Source organism: Populus euphratica, unplaced genomic scaffold (genome assembly GCF_000495115.2).
Source record: "Populus euphratica unplaced genomic scaffold, PopEup_1.0 scaffold222.1, whole genome shotgun sequence".
NCBI classification, from domain to species: Eukaryota; Viridiplantae; Streptophyta; class Magnoliopsida; order Malpighiales; family Salicaceae; genus Populus; species Populus euphratica.
In genome coordinates this window covers 476,474-495,259 of record NW_011500024.1, presented here as the reverse complement: position 1 = coordinate 495,259, position 18,786 = coordinate 476,474, and the positions used below count along the sequence as shown (strand labels likewise).

At 29.4% G+C, this 18,786-nt stretch overlaps 1 protein-coding gene across 1 annotated transcript; it reads right to left on the bottom strand.

The window, feature by feature from the left end:
• Positions 1-13,550: 13,550 nt before the first annotated feature.
• On the bottom strand, positions 13,551-14,324 carry LOC105142090 (vesicle-associated protein 1-4-like). Its single transcript, XM_011049548.1, has 2 exons — positions 13,834-14,324; positions 13,551-13,665 (listed from the first exon to the last, which is right to left on the bottom strand). The coding sequence occupies exons 1-2, from the start codon at positions 14,322-14,324 to the stop codon at positions 13,551-13,553; spliced, it is 606 nt and encodes a 201-aa protein (XP_011047850.1).
• Positions 14,325-18,786: the final 4,462 nt, after the last annotated feature.

The window sequence follows — 18,786 nt, the reverse complement described above, 5'->3', positions numbered from 1 at the left end:
AATCATTCTCACAAGATTTGCTATCCTGTGAAGGACAAAAAGAAACGGTCCAAGCCTTATCTCGGGCTACAATTTTTATTTTGTGTTGGATCTGTTTGTTTTTATATTTTAAAAATATTTTTTAAAAAAATTAAAAAACTTTATTTGTTATTAATTTTAAATTAATATGTTTTTAGTGTTTTTAAATTATTTTGATGTGCTGATATCAAAAATAATTTTTATAAATAAAAAATATTATTGGCATGTATTTTGATACGAAAAACTATTTGAAAACTAACCACAACCACACTTCTAAACAAGCCCGGTAATACAGCATGGCAGCATGAAAAGATTATAATTAAAATTTTAATATAAATTAAAACATGAAGCTAATTCAATTTTTTTATATTTAGTCCATATAGTTTTAATTATATACATTTGGATCCTTAAATTCATTTTTATCATGTTTCAACCCCTATATTAAGAAAAAAGAAAACAAATTGTTTAAAAAATAAGAAAAAGTTTTCGATAGACTATATTATATAAAAAAAATGATGATTTTTATTTAGATAGGTTCTTGAATATGGATATTCAATTAAGGTAGTTTTTATATTTAATTAACTAAAAAAATAGATTAAAGCTCAAAATTATATTTTTATTTAATTTAATTTTAAATTTTATACCGATTAAAAAATATTTTAAGATTGTAAATTAGATTAGGTATTTCAAATACTTCATAACTTTATTTTTTAATAATGATAAAATTATTTAAAATAAATATCATCTTGTTTACCAAACCCATGTTCATCCATTTGTTTTTAAGAAAACCATGTGGACCATATGCATAGGCCTTGCCATCTAGAAATTATAATTATGCATAGGCCTTGTAATTTAAAAAAATGACATAAGCTTCTAGTATCTCTTTCCCTCGTGTTTTATTTTTATTTTTATTTTATATCTTAAAATAAAATTTTATGTACTTACAATGATATTTCATAAATCATTCAACTATGATTTTTTTTTTAAATAAGATTATAAATTCTTATAGTTATATTTGTAATTTATTATTATAATTATATATGAAATTCATAAGCACAATATTTTTCTAAAAAATGTGCTTGACTAATTAATGAGAATAAGATATATATTTTATTATTTTATATTGTCATGTTGTAGTATTTATTCTTTTTATATATATATATAAATAAACTAGAAGATATTTTTTATTTGTTTTATTAAAACTTAGTAGACATATCATAATAACTTTCAAGTTAAGATGATTTTTGACACTCATTATGCAATACATTTTATGGAAAATTGTCGTTCAACTTGAGCTTAAAATTATTGTAACACGGTAAACAAATCAAATTTGAAAATTAGAGGAAAGAACCATATTTATTTAGCATGTGAAATCATAAAATTAACAAAGTAAAGAAAATCATCAGAAAAAAAAATATATGAGGGTCCTTAAAGATCTTTAAATATCAATTCAAACAAAGTAGAGGTTTTGTGATTGATGGGTCATAAAAACAACTTGAAAGATTTCTTCAAAGAACACGTTTGACAGTTGAAATTGAAATATTTTAAAGTATATGACACCTTTTTATTTGATACTAAAAGACTCAAAATTCATGGACTAGGATGCCTAAATTAATAATACCAAACATTAGTAGAGATAGAAACATTGGTAAACAATAAAGCTTGATGAAAAATTGTTGCCGAAGACTCAAAGATAACATAAAGATCATCCTTACTCTCACAAAAAAAAAGTGCTTCTTTAGTTATTAGATCCTTAACATAAAACAGAAACAAATGAAATTAAAAAAAAATATTATTTTCAATATAGAATTTTTAAATAGATAATAAAGTATATGGGGGAACATGTTGGATATTAGATAAAGTGAAAACAAGTTTATATGTGTGGATGATAGAATGAAAAATATTTGATATAGTAATTCCCATACCATTTCCAACCTGTAGTTGATCATTTTTTAGATATAGTTCTGAGCTTGTCATGCTCATAAGATTAGGTGTTACATATTGATTGACACTCGTATCATGAAACTAAATAGCCAAAATAACACCAAGAGCATTATTGAATGCTAAGTTAGCCTTTGTTTGCATTATGTGATGTGTCAGTTATGGACATTGTTGAGCAGAATGACCCACAATATAATATAATTGATATTTTATTGGTCGATTATTGGACCACTGATTTGATGAGAAAAATAACTAATATTCTTACCATTTTTACTTAAACCAAATTTTTTTGTTTCCATGAAACTTACCACCATTCCCATAATAATTATTGTTATAATTATTGCAGTTGTTTTTTTTTCACCCATTATGAAATCTTTCTTAATAGCCATAATTATAATTATGGCAATAAGATCCTGAAAAGTATCCTTGGGATTGATATGGCCAGCATTTGAAAAAATATCACCAAAAAAAAGCTAAAAGGTGTAATCAACAATGGTGTCATTGTATGTGAACTAGAGATGGGTTAAAAGGAGCTCTTATAAAGGTATTTATATATGAGCAAATGACTATACAAATTACTATAATTAAGGGTTCAACCTTGATAAGAAAAAGATAGTTATCAAGTCTTTAAACTCACCTTGCAATCTCCTGAACACATAAAGGTTATAGTCCTTTAAAGTAATTTTCTCAATAGCAGAAAGCTCATCAAGAAGAAATTTGGCTTTCTACAAATAAGCAGTAACAATATTATCCTCTTGTCTTAATTGTTGGAAGAACTCATGAAGCTATATAATTTGAGAGTTTAATGAAGATGCAAGTGCTTTTTTAAGGGTTTGTCGTATATTATAGGATGTTTGATAGTCAAAACTAAATGAGAAATTTTAGTGGATAAAAAGGACAAAAGAACACATGATTAAATGATTTTATTATTTACATGATCAAACACTGGATTGATTATGGGAGAAGCCATGTCTAATGAGATAGTATGAAAAGAAGGGCATGAGAGAGAAACATCAATAAAAGAACAAACTCATTGGCCTAGTAGTTAAAGCTTTATTTGCATCCTCTAATAGTGGCTTTTTGGATCATCACAACTCTCAAATATTGCTTCTAGGCGTCACACTATCGCTAGGGTGACCTTAGATCTCTTACTTACCAGTGTGATCTTAGGTCATCATTACTCTTCAGTGAAGTTTTTGGGCTTCATGTTATCACCAAAAGGACCTCAAATCTTTCATTTTCCATTGTGATCTCTATTATGGATATAATTTAAGGATTTGATTTGTACTATTTTAGAGATGTTTACTTACCTTGTATATCATTTAGGTGTTGGGAATCTGCCAATACTTACCTTTTTTAGAGCATTTAGGTGCTAGAAATCTGTCATTTATTATGTATATCTTCTCTACGTAATGAAAGGAAACCTTATGGAAAGGGAATTCAAATCAATTTTGACATGATATTAGAGCCACTACCTTGATTTTCTAATTTTTTTTTTCATGGTCTCAAATATGTTTGTGTCTTTTGGGAGCTGCAAGTTGTTTTTGGCTTTATTGATTTTTCTAGTGTTCTTGTCATGGATGTCATTTTTTTTTTGTCATTTACTATTTTTGGCTTGCTGATTTTTCTGGAGTTTTTGTCATGGGTTTCAGTTGCTGTTTTTTTTTTTTTTCAGTTGTTATCTTTGGCTTACTGATTTTTCTGGTGTTATTGTCGTGGGTGTTTTTTGTTGCTTCCTTTTTGGATGCCTCTTGTAGTGGTTATTTGAAATTTTTATGGATATATTTTATTGCCATTTTAAGTGGTTTTCATCATGTCTCTTGATAATATTATTGTTGCTTTACTGGAAAGAATTTTCTTATGTGGCAATTTTAATTTAAGATGTTCTTGAAAGTAAAAGAATTATCACATCACCTTGATAGTTCTGTTCTAGTTCCCACTGATGAAAAGGAACTTGCCTAATAAGAGGTGAAGGATGCTAAGGTTATCTCTTGGCTATTGGGAACGCTTGAGCCCTATCTTGTCACCAATCTTCGTTGTTTTACTATGACTCAACCTATATAGGTCTATCTGCATTGTATTTATCACCAATATCATAGTGCTAAAAAATACCAATTAGAGATGGAAATTAGCACTTATAATTAAGGTAATTTGACCACTAAGCAATTTTATTCTAGTTTTATTAATATTTGGAGCTAGTATTCTGTAATTGTTCATTCTAAGATTCTCACTACGACACTTGCTACTTTTCAAGCGGTTCATGTTGAGTGTCAACGTGATAAAATTTTTATGAAGTTTTGACTTGAATTTGAGCCTATTCAAGCCAATTTACTGCACCATGGTCTGGTTCCTTCCATAAATATTTGCTTGGGAGATTTATTATATGAGAAACAATGATTATCTATTAAGATTGGTATGACTTCTGAGAGGGTGTTTTTCTAAGGCTATGAATGTAGTCTATGTAGCACAAAGAAGAGGGAGGAATAAGTTGCAGTGTTTCAGTTACAAGGAGCTTAGTCACATTACTTGTAAATTTCTAAATAAAGTTTGTAACTACTGCAAGATGAAGGGTCATCTCATCAAAGATTGTAATGTGCGGTCTGAAAATCGCCAATCCCAAGCCTTTCAAGTTGTTATGTCCTTATTTTCTTCTACTTCCTAATATAAGCTCTGATTCCTCTGTTCTTACACCTATCATAGTCCATCAAATGATTATGTCTACTTTTTTAGCTTTAGGCCTACAAGGTATAAATCTTACCTCTATTTGTTCTTCGATTGTTGATTTCAGTGTCGTTAATCATATGACTAGTAGTACGATAGGTCTCCATGATGTTCTTAAGTATAAAGGCACACAAATTATTTAGATTAATGATGGTAATGCACTTCCAATTACTACTATTATTACTCTCGTTTTTTCATTTTATATTATTTTTGTCTGTCTTAGTTTATCTAACAATTTGATTTATGTTGGTCAATTGGTAGATAATAACTCTAACGTTCATTTCTTTTGCGGCGGTTATCTTATGCAAGATCAAGTGTTGGAGTCGATGATCATGAAAGGGCCTAAAGTGGGATGTTTATTTCCTTAATAATTTTTTATTCTTATTATTGTTTCTTTTGCTTGTACGACTACTACTAATAATAATGAAGTATGGCATAAGAAATTAGGTCATTATAATTCTCTTGTTTTGACTCATCTTTTGAAACATGGTATTTGGGACAATAAATACTCATTTTCTTCATCTCTTGCATATTTTAATTGTGCTACTTGTCATCTTGGTAACAATAAAACATTATATTTTTCCTATACATGGTAATCGTGCTTCTACTTGCTTTGAGATTATACATACTGATGTTTGGGATGTTAGTCTTATTATTTCTCGTGGTTAGTATCATTATTTTGTGATGTTTATCGTTGATTATAGTCGATTTACTTGGATCTACTTTCTTTGTTCTAAAGCTAACGTGCTCTCTATTTCTTAAAAAATGTTGTGCTTGTCAAGATACAGTTTTGCACTTGTATCAAAATCTTACGCTCCGACTTAAGAGGAATACATATCTTATTCCTTTTAGGCTTATCTTCAGTAAAATAGGATTATTTTCCAACATTCTCGTCTTTATTCCCTTTAATAAAATAGAGTCACTAAGCATAAGAATTGTCATCTTTTAGATGTTGTTTGTAGTTTGTTGATTGATTCACCTGTACCTTTTAAGCTTTGGGTAGAAGCTTTATCTATTACTATTTATTTGATCCATTGTTTACCTATTGCCATTCTAAATTATGATTATCCCTATTTTCAATTATTTGGCATTTATCCTGAGTATAAATCCTTTCATACTTTTAGGTGTGTTTGTTTTGTTCACTTGCCACCTATTGATTGTTATAAGCTTGCTGGCCAGTATGCCATATATGCTTTTATGGGATATAGTCCTATTTAAAAAGGATTTGCTTGTTATGATGCTTATATAAACAAATTTTAGATCTCTTGGAATGCAATTTTTTTAAAATCAATATTTTTTCAGTCTAAGGTTATTCCCGATCCTTTTATTGCTCTTTTACTTGCTTTTGATGATGTACCTTCTTTTATTAAGCCATTTAAACCAAGTGTGGTGTATCATAAACATCCTCTTTTAATTCCTTTTTTAGACACTAATCCGTCATCTGATTATATGCTTCCTACACTTTGATGCTCTACTTAGGTTACACATCCACCAGATAGGTATGGTTTTTTTCATACCTCGCTTACTCCCACTCTAGACACTGTTTTTATTCCTCACTCTTATACTCAAGTAACCACTTAAGCATGTTGGTAACAAGCTATACAAGAAGAAATCTTAGTTCTTTAAGACAATCACACTTGAGATCTTGTGACTTATCCCTCAAGTGTCAAATCTGTTGGTTGTAAATAGGTATACTCTGTTAAGTTTTGATTTAATTGGTCACTAGATCGATAAAAGGCCCGTTGTGGACCTTGAAAATCAATAGAAGTATGATGTTGATTATAAGAAGACATTTACATTTATTTCCAAAATGACTACTGTACAGACTATCTTAGCATTTGTTACATTATAAGAGTGGTCTTTTCGATAAATGAACGTGAAGAATGCTTTTATAAATGGGGATTTGAAGGAAGAAATCTATATGTCTCCACCTTCTAGCATGCTTACTACATCTTCCTAAGAGATTTCTCAATTGTGCCGATCTTTGTATAGGTTGAAACAAAATCTGCGTGTATGGTTTGATAAATTTTGCTCTACTCTACTTGGTTTTCACTTTACTCAGGGTCAGAATGATTTCTCTTTATTTCTTTGTAAGACTTTTATAGGAATTATATTGCTTCTAATATATATTGATGACATTGTGATTACTAGCTCCGATACTGCACTATTTACTCAATTACAATATCTCAAATCCTCTTTTCATATGAAACATCTTGGTCCTTGACAATACTTTATTGGCCTTAAAGTGTAGCTTACTCTGACTGGTACATTGTTACACCAACACAAATACACAAAGAAAGTAATTTTATTAGCTGCCCTTCAATTGGGTAATTTCATTCTTACTCCTTTAGAGGTAAATCTTAAGATTTGTCAAGAGAAAGATGACCTCCTATTAGATCCATCCTTGTATCAGTAACTTGTTAGGAGTTTGAACTACTTAACGATTACTCGCCCTAATATTTCTTTTGTTGTGTAGCAAGTCGGTCAATTTATGCAGGCCCTTGAAATCTTTGCCTAGTCGTTATTTGTCATATTATTCAATATCCGAAGGGCATTGCTATACATAGATTATTCTTTCCTAAGGAATCATTCTTATAATTTATGGGGTATTGCGAGCTGACTAGGCTAGTTATGCAGATTCTTGTCTCTCTGTTACTGGTTGGTACATGTTTTTAGGCAATGCACTTATTTATTGGAAGAGTAAAAACCAAGGCAGTTTTAAAGTCCTTTAATAATTTTGAATATCACGCTATATCTTTCAATTGCTCTAAGATCACTTGGCTTTGTGGGTTATTGGGTGAACTTGGTTTTTCTCAAAACATTCCACTTCTCTTCATATTTATAATACTAGTGTTATTCAAATCGTTGTTAGTCTTGTTTTCTATAAGTGTATGAAACATATTGAAGTCGATATATGACTATTCTTCCTTATATTTCCACTAAACATCAAACTACGCACATCTTTACTGAAGCTTTTTCTCAGCACTGTCATTAGTTTTTAGTTGACAAATTGATGCTTCTTGCTCTACCAATATCAATTTAAAGGGTGATGTTACAAAGATAATTTAGGGATTTGATTTGTACTATTTTAGGAATTTTTACTTACCTTGTATAGCATTTAGGTGCTGGAAATATACCATTAATTATGTAAATCTTTTCTATATAATAAAAAAAAAACCTATGAAAAGGGCATTTAGACCAATATTGACAATCTTAAATCGTCACAACTCTTTAGTGGAGCTTCCAAGCTTCACATTATCTTTATCTTTAATTATTTTTAAGGGGATCTTTGATTTCTCATTCATCAATGTGATCTTAGATCATCATAACTCTCAAGTGGTGCTTTTGAGCCTCATGCTATCATTAAAAAGACTTTACGTCTCTCACTTGATAATATGATCTTGGATCGTTAACTTTATAATAAAACCACAAGGCCTCAACACCATCACCAAAAATTATTAGAGGGTTAACTACAAAAAATAGAATACTTTAAGTTTTGGATGGGGGATAATAATCCTAGAACAACAAGGTTTTAGTTTTAGCAACAAAAAAAATTCCAAGTATAAGTTTCATTTTTGTCTTTTGTTTTAAACATGAATTCCTCAAAGTATAGGTTCCATCAAGAGTAATTTTTTAAGTATATTTTTTAACATCTCTCAAAACCAAATGGTTACTTGTTTAGAGGACATTAGGTCCTCCACCCTTAAAGACCTTAGGTATGTACTTAAGGATTCAGACTTGTCTAAACTTAAACCATATTAAACAAGTTTGGATAGAAAGGGAAATCACATAACATATATTATATAAACTCATTATACTTAAAACAAAATTAAAAGAGAAATAAAAAATACTTAGTACAAGTATAAACCTTCACAAAATCGAGGATAATTGCTAAAGATTACTACGCTCTGTCAGGATCAAACTCCTCATTCAAATCTTCACCACTCTCTTATGCTAAGTACTGGCTACGAGCAGTATTTAAGACATATAGCAGAAAGATCAAACCCCCTCGATAGATTAAAGAAATAAAGGTTGCATATGAATGTAAACACCTTATCCTTAAAGGAAAAATTTAAGGTCAGAACCCGCTTATATACCTTGAGGAATTCATCAAGCAAGTCCCTCAATGCCCTTAATAAAGCATATTTCATGTGTTTGCCTTGGTAGTCTGTAGTTTCACTTTCAGAACCTTGTTCGATTGCTTAAGTAAGGATACATCTAAGTTTGATAAATGAACCCACTCCAAGGAAAAACTTAGTTGAGTAACTTGATGGTCCCTATCTTTAAACAATTTAATTATTTTATCCTTGAATTATAAATAATTTATTTTTATTAAAAAAACATATATTTTTTATAATGTAAAAATAGAATTCTTAAATTATCTATTTAGTAACACAAATTAAAATAAAGAAATAAGATATCAAAGAAATGGTTATGAAATGATTAAAAGATCTCCACCATATATTGATAAGGCAAAACATCAATGATCTATCAATTAGGTAACAAATAGCCAAGTTTGTTTCTGATATATTATTAAAATAATTTGTTCCTTTTTCTTTTTACACTCTACAAGTTATAAAGGTTATAAAATCCTAAAATGAAAAAAGTCTCATCTATTTTAACTAGTTCAAAATCTATTTTATAATTACCTTTAATACTTTTTTATAATAGCAAAGATAATAAAATAATAGTAATGGTGGTGATAATCTTATACTTGAACTCACAAGTACGTTTCTAATTACATTAGTTTATAAGAAATTTTTTCATGCATGATTGCATATGTACATATATATACATATATTCTGATTAATGTTTTATAAAAATATGTTTAAAACCATACATGATATGTAAGTCTTAAATAAGAATTCCACACCTTTTAATGTTTCTAATTTTTTTGTGGAGAGAAAAAGTTCTACAAATAGCCGCAACATCATATTTACAAAGCTTTTAAAGAACGTTAGATAAATACCTTTTGCATTCTTACACCGAACTCCATGTATAAATAATTACGCTTTAAAGTTAATCTTCTAGAAGTTAAAATAGCCGTACGTGAAAGTGAACTTGAAAGGTCGTGAAATTTCAAATTAGATAACATTTAACTCATGCGTGTGGCTGCAACGAAGGACAGAAATGCAAGAAGAGGGCCTAATAAAACAGAGTTACAGATGGTGGTTATGAAAAGAGAGAAGATAGACGCCAGAAATCGTCACCAACCTCTAGCATAAAGAGGCTGATAGACCCGCTGTCTCATTCATGGAAAGTCTCGTCTCCACCGCTGCCACACACGTGATTTTCCAAAACACGTGTTCTCTCAATGCTACAGAGCCCAGACTGTTGATAATCATCAAATCAAGCACCAATCGATGATCGTACCAGTCAATGTCAAGTCAATTTACAGCCCTTAAAACCCTCCAAAACACACAGTCAAGAAAGAAACTCCCTCTACATCAACATAAACAAGAAAGTCAATTCACAGCACACAAAACTATGTCCCATTTCTAGTGGGCATTTGCCTCCACCGTGCCGACGCTTTTCGGTGAATTGTCGGTTCAATTTTGTTTTTCTTTTCTTCTTGGCTATGCCTATGCATCCTTCTAACTACTACTATGACACCCTTGTCAAATTCGGTTCAGTCACTAGGTTGATTCAACAACTTGTTAATTTGGAATTCAATCCTCATTTGTTTGATATTAAATTAATAGTTCATTAACTTTCTCTAAACCTCCATGATTTAAATAGATTTTTAGTAATTTAATCAACCTGGTATAATATAATATAATATAATATAATATAATATAATATAATATAATATAATAGATATCTAAAAAACAAATTATTGCTTTTTGTTTTGTCAGTTTTTTTTTTTTAATATTAGCTTGGTTCTTGGAATCTTCACCGGGTCAAACTCTATTTGAGAATGACAACTGTAGCAACAAATAAATTTAGTTATTGAATTATCATTTTAGATTTGACTTTGATAACAAACTGTCCAGATAAAATATTCGCATGACTAAGTGGTATGGACAGGCAAGATTGTATGGACGTAATAGTGAAAACACATAACATATGCATTATAATTTCTCGATAATTTCATTTCTTTGTTTTGCCTGGAAATTGGATGTCATCTTTAGTTTTATATAGCTTGAATGCTTAGAAGTTAGAGCAACATGAGAATCCAGAACAAGAATGATGAGTGTGTGTGTGTGTAAATTTTGGACAACTTGAGAGAATATTATAAAACGAAAACAATACAAGGCATGCACCGATATATATTATCTAAGCAAGATTTTGATTTTGGTAGGATCGATCGATTTATATGTATATATAGTCAAGAACGGGGAAGATAACTTGATTGTCGTCATGCATGGAGGATGTTTGTGTGCGGGAACTTATGTCTGCTAGAATAATACAACTACCCTAGCTAAATAACGTGAAGATCGATGATGACAAGTTCAAACATTCAAGGTATATTCCATTTCGGCTCTATTTTAAGCGATATCCACGTTCCATTGAATTTTGATTATTTTTCCATTTCATACACGCTACCCTTTCTACACACACACGCATTCCTTTTATAGCTTCTGTTCATAATTGTTTTATTTATTTGTTAAATAATTTTTGAAAATAGAGATTTGATTTGGTAGCTCATTCTTATTTAACAAAAAAACCAGAAATTATTTGGAGAATAATTATTGGCAACTCTCTAGTGGATCCATCATAATATGATTGATTTAATTTACATGAATCAATTTTTATAAACTAATTCTGAGAGGTATAACTCAATTAGTTAAATTTTAAATTTATATTTTAAAAATTATCAGTATTTATAAACTTTAAAATTATTAGAGATTTATATAATTGTTTATTTTATGATATGTAGAATTAAATGAAATGTATCTGGATATCCATATATTAATAAAAATAATAATAATAATTTTTACAAACTCTTCAATTCAAAGGAGAAGTGCATGACCGTTTCATTTGGAGGTCACAGTTATGGACTCCAAGATTTTAATTGAGCCTTTTGTTCCTTCGTAGTCCAGCTCTTACCATATGTTTAATTTATTGATTTATGAATATTTATCCAAAATAATTCCACTTTCATTTATTACATATTACTCTCCCATCCAGTACGCTCAGTAAATGCAAGAAATTAAAATATTTCTTGAGATACTATTTAGTTGTTGATTGTTTAAATTTTGGGTTGATTCAACATAGGATTTGTTTTTCTATAAAATAATTATTATATTAATCCCTCGTAGCTATATTATTATAGTTGAATTATATATATATATATATATATATATATATATATATAAAATTCATCTAATTTCATATCAATTAATATTTTACTTGTACATATTTTGGGTTTTTAGAAAAGCCCAGTAATAGTATGTTTAGTATTATGATAGTTGTTATAATTGTTATTTGAAAAAAATTATTTTATAAAAAATATTTTTGGTTGAGGTTGATTTGATATTTATGTATATTTGGTTAAAACTGTGGTTGAAATTAAAATTGAACAAAAAATAGTTTAATGTGTTTAGTTAATAATGCTTTTGAAATTAAGATTATAAAATAATTTTAAAAATATATATTAACATCGATAGTTTTTAATTTAAATATTATATATTTAACTATTGTTATTAGATCATGAAAAAAATAATACTTTATATAAAATATTTTTCATTGTTTCATTAAATTATCTACAATTCTATCATGTATGAAATACATCCAACAAGGACTACAGTTTTTTTTTTATTTCTTAAGCAAGCAACAAAATTAGGTAAAATATAATCAGGAACAAAATTGGAATTGCGATCAAATTCTGCAAATGTTACGTTATCAAGAATCTATATCTAATTTATGTAGTGTCATTTAATAATACTAAACACTAGTTTTTTTTATTAAAACACAATTAAAAAATAAAAAATAATTTTTATTTTTTATTTTACTAAGTTGTACCCTGTTCAATGCATGTTGAGATTTGGACCAGACCCGGTCTAGCAAGATTGGTCTGACTAAAATAGTGAAGCTGGCTATACGGTTCAGTGAACAGTGTAGCCAGCTCCACTATTCATACTAATTGTACTGTTTACTGAACTGTACAAGTAGCATGAGCAATATATAAAAATTAGTAATTATTTTTTTTTTTTTTGTATTTCAAACACAAAAATACTATAAAACTCATAACTAATAAATTATATTTTTTCTTTTATCAAACAGGTTACATTTATATTTTAAATAAAAATATAAATACAACCTATTAAATAAACACTGCCTAAAAATTTTATGGCTTTCTTGAACCTCACCACCCGCCACCTTCACAAAAGCTTCCTGGAAATTTATTAAGGGTGTCTATCTCTCTCCTCTCTTATGTGTCGAAAGATTATTTATTAATTTAGGTTTTTTGGCTTCAGTGCACGCAGGCAGCATCGTTCACCATCTTTCTTTTAGTCTGCTTTCCGTCATAAGACACAACCAAACACGCTCTAACTTGTTATATTAATGTAGACATATTGCTGAGGTATTTTCGCAGCAAAACATCGCCAATTTCGTTGTTCTAGGGGGAGAGAGATTGCATTCATATGAACCAAAGAAATGGAATCCAAACACACACATACCAAAAAAAAAACGTTTATTTGAACATGAACATATCAAAATTGTTAGATTTTTACCTTGCTAGCTCTATAGTCTCTGGTCTCTTTGTATTTTGTTTTTTCTATTGTACAAGTACAAACAACAAAAAAATCTCCGAATGAACAATTGATCGTTACAAAAATTAACAAATGAAAAAATTTCATGCTTATTTAATCAAGTCACGATGCATGTGGTTTTGGATGCATTTATGTGTGCTTCATCTTGATTTCTCAGAAATAATTCTTCATAAAATATTTACGCTCCTTGTGTGTTTCTTCTCCATCCACCTCGATCAAATTATGTACGACGGCCTCCGCAGCGGTTGTCAAGAATTTAGACCAATCCCTGCATAAAAAAAAAAATCAAGTTTAGAAACATTTAACCATATATAAATTAGTCAGACATTAAAACACTATAGTAGAGTGAAATAATAGATAAGAATACCAGTAGACGTAGTTAGTATTTTTTGTTCAACATTTTGTGCTCCAAAGTAATTAAAAATGGTACACATACCCTTCGAGGGTGTCAAATGTAAGTCCAACGGTGTACTTTGCCTCTTCAAGAGCATAGGCAAACCTTTGCAGCTCTTTGGGAGGACAACGCCCGTTATCCTTAACATGAAGCTGAGATGGCTTGACATCACAAAATATAGGTATAACTCTTTTCTTTGTCTCCATTAACAAAGCCAATTCATGGAGGCAAAAGTATGACTCGCAATAACGCGGCGAAAACACAGCAATCCCAACTTTACATTCATGGATAGCTCGATCAATGCTGTCAAATAATTTGTCACCAGGTCTCATGTTCTTGCTATCCAAAAATGGATGGAGCCTGAGTCTAGAAAGATGATCGAAGAGCAACCCGGAAATGGTCCTCTTGGTATCGATGCAACGATGATTAATGAAGACGTCACAGGGTGGTCGTTTGAGGGATTGGATTTGGTTGTGGTGGTTAAAGATTTTACGAACCAAGTTCTTGGCTGTCGATGCTGAGCGCTGCTGCATGGCTTGATGAAGAAGATGGGCAAACAATAATAACAAAAATCTGTGGACAACAATGTAAAGAACTTGGTCGTATTATTCGTGATTCTTATAATAAGTCCTTCAACTGGGTTCGACGCGTTAGTATTTATAGATTACAAAGTGAAATTGATAGAAAGACTGAATTTTATTGCTAGCTAGTTTGATTTCAAGGTAGAGAATTCTAAAATTGGACCGATCAGGAGAAAATACCAGGAATTTGATCGGGCAAGACACAGCAAAAAAAAAAAAAAAAAAGGAAGTAAAAAGGTTTGAATTATTTGACTCACTAGGTTTACGTGCATAAACCTTCAAACACGTTTATTATATATATATATATATATATATATATATTTTAAAGTCCGCTGACATGGTCACTCTAATTGGTTGTATGTTATTTCAAAATTCAACTTTCTTTTTTTCCCCCTTATTTTTTTTAGGATTATCTATCAAAGGGTGAATTCTTTCTGCCCCATCACAGTCCTTCGTCATGGTCCCTGATCATGACTTATTTTTTTAATTTCTGATTGCCCACCATCATTTTCCCAAGGTTCTACAATTAATGCGGCTCTTCAAGATCTTTTTGCCAACCTTGATACTCTAGTCGTTCGAAACATTAAGAAACTGCACTTTTCTTAAGAACTTGCCACAATAATTAATCCTCTCTTAATTAGATATACGAAAATATTAGTTACGATAGTTGCTATCTGTATAATCTTTTTTTTATGGGAAATTATACATTTCAAGCCAATGTGCAAACACCCAAGAGTTAATCAATGAACTCTCCCTTATCTTGTAGAGATGTCAATGAATGCCTATGGATTGGATAGAGTAACATCTGTATTTGAATTTAAATCTAAAATCTCTACTCCAACTTGATCAAGTATGTATTTTTAACATTCAAATCCGACTCGATTCAGTTTTGGATATTCAATAATCCGGATCCAATCCATGCTAAGTACTATGTACTAAATTATTATTATTATTATATATATATATAGACACACATACCAACTACTAAATTATTATATTTAGGTTATATATATAATGTTATTTATTTATTTTGATTCGATTTCAAGTTTAAATTCAGATTAAATTAATTAATTTCATTCCTAATCTAAAACTTAAATTTTTATCTTTGAATTTTACACAAATCCCATAGGCTCTAAAAAATTATCTTTGTTTTCTTGGTTGAAATGACATCTCCCGGACAATATTTTTCACTTTTCCCCATTTTGAAATTTCGTTAATTAATTAATTTGTTGGGGCTGCGATAATTACTTGTAAAATTTTCTATAACATGCTTTTTTGTATTTCTGGCTGAAAATAGAGTACTGGGACGTACACACCGTAAGACACTCAAAGTTTTCATTTTGAAAATGAAGTTTCTTTAGAATTGTCGAAGATTCTGTGCAGTTTTAAAAAATATTTTTAATTACACTTTAAAAAAAATACATGTTTAATTAAAATTATCATGAAATAGATTTTTAAGAGCAAATTAAACAAATAAAAAGCATGCCCCGAAGAATAAAAAGTATTTTGTTATAACTTCTACAAAACTATGGTTTAAAATATAATTATATGTGAGATTCAGTGCAAAAAAAACAGAAATTATTTAACAAAACAAATAAGTTTTTTTCTATCATTGTATAAAAACACAAAAAATTACTACAGCACCAAACCATATTAAAGTCATTAATAAAGTAAGGTCGGTGCGCACATAATTAATTTATAAGTATTGCACTGTGTATATATATACAGCATCCTGTATGTTAATCTGTGCATACAGCGTACTGTTGCAAACAAGATTCTGTCTGAACAGATTAAATATTGTCGAGTGTGTGTGTAATATTGTCGTGCAGACACACACACACACACACACACACACACACACGGCAATGTTTAATTATCTGTCCAGACAGCATGCAGTTGCAAACAAGATTAGCTATCAGTTTGATACTTGTGGTTAGTGGTGATGATTGTGCATGCAATAATTCGATTCAAGCTGATAGCTGGTTTTTATTTCTGTGGAAAATGCGGTACGTATAACCATCTAAATGATTTATAATCGTGCAATTACCACTAAAAGTCGATGGCATGCAACATCAATAGAAAAATGAATTATACCAACGTATATTTAAGTCGCGAAATAAGCATTCAATCCATGGTTACAATTAAATCTCATGAATTTATCAACCGAACTATTTTGTGTGGTGGTGTTATGTTGGTGATTAATTTTTTATTGATATTTTCAAATTACTAGCGAAACGTTATTATCAGTGAAAAAGACCATGTAATGACTAATTTTTGTTGGTTTATCTATCCATAGATATTACCGATGTATTGTTAATAAATCTTATATTTTTAAAGATAATCAGTTGAATTATTGACAACAAATAACAAATATTTATGGATGATTATCTTGGTATAAACCAAAACACTTAACAACTTTATATGATCCTCCTATGAAAATTAATGTACTTAACTAATGATGTTTTTATTTTTGTTGATAATTTTATCTATGGAATGAATATTGTTTTTAATGTTATTAAAAAATAATTTGATATTAATAATTTTTTTAATACTATCACAAAATAATTTGATATTAAACAACATTAAAAAATATCATACCAAAAATTCAACTTAAATAACACATTTATTATATATTGAGTAAATATTTATATTTTTTAACATTAATTTAATGATAAAATTAATTATAAATGTTCAAGAACATTAAAAAGAGATTGCAGATGTAGGGTAAAGGGGGAGACAAATATTTTAGAGGTCCGCACAGAGATAATAACTCTATAAAATCATCTCTTCCAATTATTTCCTTTCGGGTTGTTCATATTTTATATCTTTTTTATCCCTCAAATTACTAATTTTTTGTTCAACCAATTTCTTAAAGGCTCACAAGTTTTATTTTTAGAAGATGCATTATCATAATATATGATTGGTGAAACTTTTTGTTTTTATACTTCACATATAAACATCTAATTCCATCTCCACTAATATTCTTTGGATTTGAAATACAAAATTAATAAAATCTTCAACCCCTTTACAATAATCTTTTCTATATAACTATTGTGGTGAATCTCGATACATCTAATAATGATTATCCATTACTTAGAAAATATGTATAGAATAATGATGACATCATTTCTTAATAATATAACAATTAATTCAAAATTCAACTTTGATAATTAAAAATGAATTCACAATCTAATAATCAATAATAATTTCTTTTTTAAAAAAATACAATGATCAATGCGTCAAAATATTAACCAATTAACAATATTTAATTAGTATCTAACTAATTATCTATTATTTGTTCAATTCAAACTTTGTGCAATTTATGTAATTTGTAGAGACTACTAGCTGCTGAGTGGCAAGTTGTAGGCGACGCATGTAAGTTTCATGACCTATTAGAAGATCATGTAATTCTTAAAAGGTAAAGAAATTCTCTCATCCATGAATGGGAGCAATAATCTCCCTAAAGTTGGCTCCTAATCCATGAAGGATGTAGAGCGTAAAATCATCATCTGAGAATGGTTGATCAATAATGACAATCTTATCTTCCAGCATTCACAGTATGCAGATAGTTCGCGATTGTTCTGTTTTGTAGTTGAATGAATGTAAGCTTCTATTTTAGCTACATGACTCTAGTTCTAGATCGTCTAACATAAATGGTATGAAGTTTTTGCCAGGTATGTTGAGATGTTTTTGCATTAGCTACGAGGAGGGTGATCTTTGTCGATGTAGAGGCTAGAATGACCTTGAGAATGAGTTTGTCTTATCTGACCTAATGTGTTTTATTTGGGTTTGTAGAGGAACTAAGATCAGTTGAAGGGCAGGAATATCACCGTTTATGTAATCAAGTAGGTTGTAGCCAATTAGCAATACTTCAAATTGAGCACACTACTATGGGAAGGTGGATGAAGTTAATTTTTTGTTGATTTATATAGTGATATTTAGATCAATTAAAGATTTTTTAGATTCAGAGAAGAGGAATGTTAGGGATGAGATGTTGGCTTTGATGTGAAGATAAAAACATGATAGGGTTTACATTGGGAGATTTTTGGCTTTAATACCATATTAAGTATTAAGACTAATATCTGTAAAGTATTAAAACTAATATGCACACACAATTAATTAATTCTTCCCTCTCGTTCTCTTTTTGTGTTTGTGTGTGTGTCCAGTATAGATAGGACTTTGGATGAGATGAAGCTAAGCTTCATCCTAGGATATGATTACATCAAATTAGAGTTGCAGCGGGTTTTATATGTTGAAATAATTAAAATCAAACACAAAAGGAGGGCTAGAATTCTAAATAATCTATATATTATGAATGTTTAACCTTAACCTAATTACAAATAAGGTATATATAGGTTAAGCTGAAAGTATTATTCTATCCTTAATAAATAATACTACATAAATATTATTTAAC